Genomic DNA, 10,147 nt, shown 5'->3' on the forward strand with positions numbered 1-10,147 from the left:
GTGTGTGTGTGTGTGTGTGTGTGTTTTTAAGGTCCCTCCCTCTCGCCCCCACTCCCCACCTTACTCTGGCCAAGAATCCTACATGCCTCTTTTCTTGGAATAGGTTTTTCCTGATGGGTTCCATTCTTAGTTTCTCATTCCAAAAAGAAAAAAAAAATCTGTTAATTAAAGTTGAAAAATCCCAAGGATTCCACAATGGAAGAAAGTCCTTGTTACACAAATTTGCTGGAGTACCCTCACCCATCTGACCTCTTATCATAATTTGCATTTCTCAGATATTTATTGTATTTGATTTTTTGAACTGAATAGACTTGTGATTTTTTTGAAGATAACTCCCATGCAGATCAACAACTGTTCTGCAAATTAGAATCTTAGAAAATTGCTTTTCTGTGTGTGTGTGTGTGTGTGTTTCATATTCCTATTAGACTTGAATTCTCAAGGGAAAGAAACTATGCCTTATCTAAATCTTATATCTCCCTGAGTGTTTTAACACAGTGCTAAATATTTTTAATATTTAATTGAATTCTTCATCAAAGGCCTCTGCTCATATAGATATATCTGCCACAGATTTTTTGTGATACACTGGTAAAACTCAATTCAGTTCATTCAATAAACATTGATTTTCATTGTTGAAGTATACAAAGCACTCTAGCTACAAAGACTAAAACATAGGCTCTATCCTTGGAGAATTATATTGTGTTAGAGAAACAGCATGTACACAGAGAAGTAAATATAAGGTTTTGAGGGGGGGCAAAAAATACTCACGTAGTTTAGATCCCTCCTCCTACAAAGATGATCCGCTAAAATCTAGACCCAGCTTCAAACTATGCTTTAAGTCAGTATCCAAGTCCCCACTTTCAGTTTCTTTTATTTGGCTACACTTTAAAATATTAACTGAAAGCAAAATCACTTTAACATAATAAGTAAATAACAAGGGGTATTCATACCCCTATCCCTATACCCACAGAAACATGTTCTCCCATATACATAAGTAGGAAATTGGGTAATTGGGAAAGATATCACAGGTGGCCCTGACAATTCATGATCCTAGTACCAACTCCTTAACGAAAACACTTCTCTCTGAAACTGTTGGATGTTTCCCCAAACAACTAGTGATGTCATTTGTTGGTTGTTTACTGACCTGCAATGACTTAAAATTGCTATGTGACCTCTTCACTGCAAGATAATGTTGAGAACCCTTTGTTCATAATCTCAAGGTTATTTCTTTCTTGCTTTCTTTTTTTTAAAAAATACATTTCTATTGATGCACTTTTTTTAACATCATCATATTTTCCTCAGTATCTCTCATAATTCCTTCCTCTCCCAGAAAGCCATTCTATTTAACAAATAATATTTTTTAAGATTAAAAAAAAGAGGAATCAGCATAATTGAACAACATATCAATAATGATTTGAAAATAAGTGTAATGTGCAACATTTGTAGATCTCCATCCTCTGTAAAGAAGTGAGATGGGAGTGCTTTTCTAATATCTCTTCTTTCAAGACATGCTTGTTCTTTATAATTTTTCAGCATTCAGTTTAGATTCATGTATAGTTATTTTCATTTATATTGTTGTAGTCATTGTGCATGTTATTTTCTTGACTCTGTTTATTACATTCTGTATTTGTTTATGTAGATCTTTGCATTTTTACTTGTATTCATCATTTCTTTTTTGTGTGTGTGAAGCAAAATCTCGGGGGTCTTCCAAGATTGTGAAGCTAGTAATTGTCAAATATCTGAGGTCAAATTTGAACTCAGGGTCTCCTGACTCCAGGGCCAGTGCACTATCCATTGCATTAGCTAGGTATCTCTGTATTCATCATTTCTTACATCGTGTTAATAGTAGATTATATATTCTGTACCACAATTTCTAAATAATCTGTTCTTTTATAATTGCCTCTATCCTGTTTCATCAAAAATAACATGATCCTTCTGAGAGGTACATAATCTGCTTTTCTTCTATTTTTTTCTATAGTATGAACTTTCATATGATGGTTACATATAGTATAAGGTGTTTTCCCAAGTCTAATTTCTATCTAAAAGCTATTTCAATGAACTAGGGGAGAGTCCTTCCTTTTACTTCCACCAGAAGTAATTCCCTCAGTCTAACTCAGAATTTGGGTGAGGTTGAATATGTTCTTTTTGTATTTTTTCTTACCCAGGACTAGTAGCCTAATCCAAATAGAATTACCTTGGAGATTCACTTGGAATCAAGGAAATAGGGTAGAACTGATGATTTTTGTTCCTTTTATTTTTTCTTAAGACTAAGATCTATCTCACTTAGCTTGGATGATATGTAGCAGCCACTCATAGGCCAGACTCCATTGCTAAACTGCATGTTAGTTTTGACTTGTTCTGTTTCAAAGCTGAGCTAGTTTGCCCTCTCCTCAGGCAGCTTGGTGGACCCCCCCACTCTCAAGAAATCACCATATGTGCCAGAGTTAGCAACAACACTTAAAAGACAACCTGGGATATTTGCATTTTATCCCAAAGTCAATGTGAAGCTGTAATCTCCTAGGAAAGTCAGCTCCAACAGTCCTCTACTGATGAACGAGAGCCCTTGTCTTCTTATTCAGAAGTTTGGGGTTGATCTATGATCTACCCATTTTCTTAGAACCTCCTACTTTTAAATACTTAGAGATGGGACCAAAAAATGTACCTCTTGAGTGATTATGATTCTTTTAACAGAGAACTCTCTTTCTTTACACTAAACTAAATTCTAGGTTTCTCATTAGTTTGTCCCACCTGGATAGCTTACCCACACAGTTTCCCTCATAATTTATTGACCCACTGTCATGATTCTGAGAAATACCATATTCCAATTCCTCCCAAATTTAGGGTGAACACGCCTTATTCATCCTTGGTATCCATTTCAATATACAACTTAGAGGATAGCTCACTGAGAAATCACATAAATTGTCTTTGGTAAGTTAGCACAGTTAATCTTCAATATATTCCCATCTGGCTCAGCATATAAACAAATTACTTGTGACTATCAGACAAGGAGTACCACTTGGATCCCAAATAGGTTCATCATCACTCAGTAAGGTCACTTCTCTTAACAGGTACATCTAGAAATAATACACCTCAGAATCCCTCTTTCCAAATGAAATATGGCAATATCCTGAAATTGAATTCCTATAGGAGGCAGCCAACTGATTATTACAAAGTTGTGGGAACCTGAGCAAGGGAATGGGGCTATTGGGAATGAGTACTCACCCTGGATTTGTTGGAGTGTTGGTATCATCCATTCTATTCCCTCCGTCCCACCCTCCTAGAGCTGGAGTTTAAGTGAGGAGGTCTCGGTCCCTGTCCCACACCCAGTGTGTAGGGGCTTGGGCTTGGATCTAAAAGCAAGATAAATTTTAAAAAGTTTTTGTGATATTTCCCCTTTAATCTTGTTGTGTCATTTGCAACCTAGTCAGATCCAATGTTTGTGATTGACCATATATACAAATCCTTTTTTTTAGACCTTGGTTACACTGAATTCTCTGCCTAACTTCACTGGCCTTCCTATCTCTGGCATTATTTCCTGTCAATCTTAGCATTGTAGTATAATGGATAACAATGCTACTATTATATTTTTCTCTCAGGGCCTCAGTTTCTTCATCTGTAAAATGAGGGGGCTGAACTCAAGAACATCTAAAGTCTCATCTTTAAATGTGTGATCTTTTCCTCATGTTTTTTTTTATCTACGTCTTTTCTTCATCACCCTCTTCCTTGAGAGTAAATCAAGACACTCTAGTCTAATTTTTAAGGGTTTTATATCAACAGACTTCAGCCTTATTTTCATACCTTGCAGTTCTCCAATACCTACCTTTTACTTATTTTTCCTACTTCCACTCATATCTGTACTCTATTCTATGTATTTTTCTCTATATCCTTGTATCTACCCTCAAGTTTTCCTCCACTCCCCCAGATATGGGTGGAAGAAAGTGCTTGTCTTGGAATCAAAAGAATTAAATTCAATCCTGGCAATAATATTTTTTAGCTGCACCACTCCTGATAAATTAATTAATCTGCCTCTCCATGCCTTAGATAGATTACAGTAAAATGGAGACCTTTCTTAAAGGCTATTGACAGAAAGATTCTCTATAAACCTCAATGTGCCATATAAATGTTAATTATCATTTGATCCCATTACCAATCCCTTCTTTCTTCCTTCAAAAAAAACTCCTATAATCTCCCTTTTAAATCTCTCCTCCATTTTCCTGGTCAAATGGAAATGAAAGTTTTGACACTTATCTTCTGGGCATAAATAATACATTATAAAGTACTTCAGAGTTTAGAAAGTGTTTTTACATGGATAATGCATTGGAACCTCACAACTCTGAGAAATATTAATGATACATATGGTTATTCTCGTTTTACAGACAAGCAAAAAGAGATTGAGACCAAAAGTTGCATGTTCTGCAGCTTCATCTGGGAGTCTATGTTTACACTTGAAGACGGGTCCCAGACATAGGACCTTCTTAGGATTTTTAAAATGGAAGGAATTTTCAAAATCATCACCTTTATTTCTATATGAGCAAAACCTGAGAGGGTAAGCAATTGCCCAAAATTACAGAAGTAGTAAATAGAGGCAGGAGATAATAAGTAGTAGAAGTCTGAATCCTCTGACTTTTTCCACCACACCATTTCCCCACTTAAAAGATTCAAATTTTCATCATTGTGTGTAATCCCTTTTCTAAGACAGATCGCAATACTTTTATCTCTCTGTGCCTTAATAGGCAATTGTTAAATGCATGGTGAGACATCAGAAAAGGAATTTGGTGAAAGGACAGGACACATTTCCATATTAAAACCAACTGCTGTGTTAAATATGGAAATGTGTTTAGAAGAATTGTACATGTTTATGTTGGATTGCTTGCTATTTAGGGGAGTGGGGTCAGGGAAAGGAAGGGAGAAAAATTTGGAATACAAAGTTTTGCAGTATGAATGTTGCAAACTTATCTTTGCATCTATTTTGAAAATAAAAAGCTATTATTAAAATTAAAAAAAAAAACAATTCCTACACACAGAAACTGTGCATATATTTAGAATGGTTATCATGAGACAGTAAATAGCAACTAGATTTGAGTCAGAAGGCCTCAGTTTAGATATTGATTCCACTACTTTGGGCAAATCATCTGTCCTCTCTAAATTGCAATCTTCTCATCTTTAAAAAATGGGTAGTGAAACCTATGTACTCCTCAAGCTGTGTGCCAGGCACTGTTCTGAGCACTGGGGAGAAAGATAAAAGACGGTATCTGCTTTTGAGTTGTCTAATAGAAAAGGCAACATGTAAACATGTTGTTTAATATGTATAAATATGTTATGTACAGCATAAATTAAAAATAAGAGGAAAGGCAGTAGAACCAAGAGGGAGCAAGAAGGTAGGTTTTATCTGGGATAAGAAGAAAGCCAGAGAAGCCAGTAAGCAGAGATGAAGAGGAAGGGAATTCTAGATATGAGAGACAGGCAAAGAAAATGCCTGGAACAAAGTGTCTTGTTTGAGGAGGTAAAGAGGCCAGTGACTCTGGATGAAAGAATATATTTAGGGATGATGTATAAGAAGACTGACAATGAAGGGAGAGGAGCTAGGTTATAACGGACTTTGAATACTACAGGATTTTATATTTGATGCTGGAAATGATAGGAAACCATTGGAGTTCATTGAGGAAAGGAGGGTAGATAGTCATGGTCAGATCAGTACTTTAGGAAGATTACTTTGACAACCGAGTGGAAGATGGCCTGCAGTTCAAGAGATTTGTATCTGGAAGACCAACCACAGTGTTGTGTACACACACACACACACACACACACACACACACACACAAACATATACCAAGATAAGTGAAATTCTAGCTTTAGAGTTGTGTTACTACATGTCATAATGAAAAGAGCACTAGATTTGTAACTAGAGGACCTGGGTTCAAATTCTGCCACTCACAACTTATGTGACCTTGGATAAGTCATTTTAACTTTCTATTTTTTAAAATAATGGTGCTGAATTCTAGGGCTTCTGAGGCCCTTCTAGCTCTTCATCTCTGATCACATGCTCCTCTTGTTTTTGCCTTCTATTATTCTCCCTGCATGGGCAGTGACATTTCTGTGCCTTGTTTATTTTAGATTTGCCTCTTTTCTTTTAATGAAATCTTTTAGAAGTACTTCAGCTTTTAGAACTAAAACATCAACAGTCTTTCTTCTTTTGAGTTTGGATCATCCCCCATGTGTCAATGTCACAACTCCCAGTGAAGCAGCCACCCACCATCAGACACTCACTTCATCACAGATCTGGCGAGTGACCAGAACTCTCCAGTTCATCGCAACAATGAATTTTCTCTGTATCCGCCGGAAATCATAGTAGAGATTACGCCACAGTCTCTTTCCAAAAAGGGCAGGCATCATATTGAATTTAGATTTCATGTCATCTTCCTCAATTTGATTGGCAATGAATCTGCCCACAAGGGAAGGAAAAACACAAAGCAGATGCCTAGTAATGACAGACCACTCACTCAGAACCAGTAAAGTGTGGTACTGGAGAACTGAGAAATAAGTACCCAAAATAACCCAGGTAATACATAGGTTAGGAACTAATAACAGCTTTACTCCAAACAATTTTCATCAAACTAATCTGATTTCCTTCTATTTCAAATAACAGGTCCTGGAAAGTCTACATCAGAAGAAGAGAAAGAATTTAGAACAGGGATTCTTAACTTGAGGTCCACAAAGACTTCAGAGGTCCATGAACTTGCAACTTTTAATATTTTGATAGTTGCATTTTAATATAATTGGTTTCCTTTGTAAACCTATGTATTTGATTTTATGCATTTAAAAGTAGTATTTTAAGATGAAATTTATAGTTTTCAATTCATTGGCATGGGGGTCCACAAGACCCACAAAATAGTCAAGAACCCCTGGTCTAAAATTTGGTGAGTCATGAGATATAGTCAAATTGGAATAATAAATATCCAAAGTAAGGAAGGTAAGTCAGTAGCCCATTCAAAGTTTCTGGTGGCCCACATAAAAGCCCTTGAATCCTAATTTTCTTTCCTCCAGCATTCTATATGCTCTAAACTAGGACTCCAAAACTAGATTCAATACTCATTTCCTTCCTTTTCCCTTGTATGTATTCATAATGCAGATAAATCAGCAGTCTCTGTTATTTAGGTCAGCTTAGGGAATTGTTGGAATGGAAGGGATGGCATTGGTCCCTATCACACCTAAAATAGTGATGTACTTGGCTGGGAGATCTTCTGACTTACTATATGTATTTAGACAGGAAGGGGATAAGGGTTTTGACCCCTGAGAATACTCACAGTGCCACAAAAAAATGGATCCGATTATAGGTGTATGCTGGAAGTCTCACCCGGCCAAAGTATTCTACAACTATGGAGAGCAAGTACTGACAAAAGAGAAGGACATGGTCAATGAGAGCAAACTCAGGAAATCAGAATCATAGAATTGAACAATATTTTTAGAGGCCCTCCAGTGTAATGTAACCCCTCATTCTACCCTCATTCTAGATAAGAAAACAGAGGTCCAGAGAGATTGTGATTTTCTTAAGAGAAACTAGTATTTATGTTGGTGATAGGTTAAGCAGTTGTCTATGTGCCCCCCCATTTCCCTCAAAGACCCCCAGCATAATTTACCAATGTCTGCGTTCCTTAATTGGTTAGACAAAAAAAAAAAGGCAGAGCCATTGTCTCCAAAGGATTCTTGAAAGGGCCTTCAAAGACTGTCTGTTACTACACTTTCCAGTCTAACCTCATATTATTCCCTTTCATATAACTTTAAAACACAGCCAAGCTGCATTATTAACTATTCCCTAAACACACCCCAAATTTTCCTATCTATGTGCTTTGGGCAGCGGTGTTCCTTACACCCAGAATGCCCTTTCCTTTTATCTTTGATACTCGAAATTGTACCCCACTTTTAAAGCTCGGCTCAAATGTTAAGGCACCGAGGAGTGTAAAAGCAACCAATTCTGGGGCAATTTGGCACGGGGAAAAGAATGATAACTGCATGAAAGTGATGGGGAGGGGGAAGGGAATGTTCCTAAGGAGAATAAGGTGAAAGAGACTAGAGTGGGCATTGAAGGGGGGTTTCCTATAAAGAGCAAACTAGTTCAATGAGAGGATTGTTGGAATGGAGGGGATGGGCTAGGTCCCCACTATCCATAAAGTAATAATCCACTTGGCTGGGAGAGCTTGTGACTTCAATGTTTATTTTGTTAGGTAGAGGGCATGAGGGAGCTAGTAGCACAATAGATGGACCCGAAATGAGAAAAACTTGAGATGAAATCTGACCTCAGACATTTATTAGCTGTGTGAATCTGAGCAGTCATTTAACCTCTGGCCTGCCTCTATTTCCTCATTTATAAAATGAAAATAATAATAGCACCTATTTTCTAGGGTTATTGTGAAGATAAAATGAGATATTTGCAAACCATAAAATACTATTTATATAGCATTTTATTTACATAAATAAAATATACTTATATATTTAAAATTTTATTTACATAGCATTGTTATTGCCTATGTTATATAAAAAAGAAAAGTTGCAATTATTTTTGCCCACAATTTAACTAGCCCTGATCCTTGTGTAACTTTTAATGGAAAGGAGCTCAGCTATGGGTTGGGCTAAGCCAAAAGTAAGAAATAACTTCCTTTTCTACATCATCATCAACATAATTCATAGCTAGCATTTCTACAGCACTTGAAGGTTTACCTGATCTCATGGACAAAAGTTAAATACTTGAAAAATTTATGGGACTCCTCTGCTAAACTCAGCTACGCTTTGAAGGAGTAATGAGGCAAAGTTTCCTTATGTTCAAAAGAGAACCACATGGGAGGGACTACTGTTCTAGAGGAAACTATAGGCCATACCTCCAGAAGATCCCTGAATACCTGTGTTGTGGCAAAACATAGAGATGATAGAACAATCAGCCTCAGAACACTGTGCCTCAGTTTCCCCATTGCAAGTACTTAACCCCAGAACCTATCTCCAAAGCCTCAAACAAACAATGAAAGGTCCTTCCTACCCCATCATTACAAAGCAAAAACAAATCCCACAGTTAGGTGTCCAGGGGAGCAGCAGATACCTTATCAGCTACTTTAAAGTGACTGTCGGAATCCAAGAATTTCCTAATGACTGGGTCTTCTGTGGAGGAGAAAGGCTGCATCAGAACAGGACAAGGAAATCATGAACACTCCAACCCCAGAAGAATGTTCTGGTTATAGATACAAATGCCAGGAAACATTGAAACTGGCCTTTGGGTGTCCTTCTTCTTATAAAAGCAGTAACTATGGGCTAATTTATTTTCCCCACCCCTGTCTCTATAGGTCTCTCTAGACATGTGAGAAGTAGCTAGAGTCACAGAATCATAAACTCTAACTTCATTTAGCCTAAACCCTACCTGATCTGTGAATCCCCAGAAAGTAGTCCTCCAGCCTCAACTTGAAAACCATCAGTGACTAGTGGGGTAAAGCATTCCATTTGGAAATAGTTCTAGTTGTTGGGAATGGGAAGTTTTGCTTTAGAGCTGAAGAATTGTCTGGGGCGTTAGTTATCATCCTAATTTTACCATCTGGTGAGCCCCCATTTTCTGGGAATTTTTTCCTTTGAGGAACAGACTGGAGAATCTTGGGTTTGTATCCAGGCAAGAGTTTTAAGTAAGAGATGAATCCCTCTGTTCACTTCAAGTTGATTAAGTTATTATTGTTGTTAGACATCTTATACTTATAAGTAGAATTATTTTTAATTTGACTTTTCTAGTGTTTAGGTTCCTGGACATCATGCTCATAGTTAACAGACTTGGCTCTAAACATTGGGAATGTGGTTGGGCAAATATGAACGGGAATTCCTGATATTGGTGTCTCTTACCCAGGAGCCTGAAGAAAGCCTCTAAGTCTTCTGGGCGAAAATCAGCAATTTTTCTCCTTTTCAAAACGAGCTTTGTGTCTGTTGACTCAATCACTGACCATACCTTCCTCTTTCTTTTCTGTCTATTCTCATTCCTTTCTTCTGACTGAGATGGAGACTGTGTGATATCCTCTGAGGTTGAGGGTACATCGGTCTCTAATATGACTTTGGAGTTGGCCAGCAAGGAAGCTACTGAGGAAAAAAAATGAGAATAAGAGAAGGAAGGCACCAGAGAGGGTCC

The 10,147-nt window shown here is 37.3% G+C and overlaps 1 protein-coding gene across 1 annotated transcript in view; it reads right to left on the reverse strand.

Moving 5' to 3' along the window:
• The window catches only part of LOC105749822 (speedy protein E4A-like), a gene marked incomplete at its 5' end in the record, with an annotated part of 13,370 nt that extends 3,223 nt beyond the window's left edge, over window positions 1-10,147 (reverse strand). Inside the window, 5 exons of the mRNA XM_031959661.1 lie at window positions 3,220-3,347; window positions 6,265-6,439; window positions 7,302-7,387; window positions 9,086-9,144; window positions 9,868-10,147. Of these exons, the coding sequence (XP_031815521.1) occupies window positions 3,288-3,347; window positions 6,265-6,439; window positions 7,302-7,387; window positions 9,086-9,144; window positions 9,868-10,147 (660 nt within the window). The remainder of the gene's footprint in view (window positions 1-3,219; window positions 3,348-6,264; window positions 6,440-7,301; window positions 7,388-9,085; window positions 9,145-9,867) is intronic.

The sequence above is a fragment of the Sarcophilus harrisii genome, chromosome 3 (assembly GCF_902635505.1).
Source record: "Sarcophilus harrisii chromosome 3, mSarHar1.11, whole genome shotgun sequence".
In the NCBI taxonomy this organism is placed as follows: domain Eukaryota; kingdom Metazoa; phylum Chordata; class Mammalia; order Dasyuromorphia; family Dasyuridae; genus Sarcophilus; species Sarcophilus harrisii.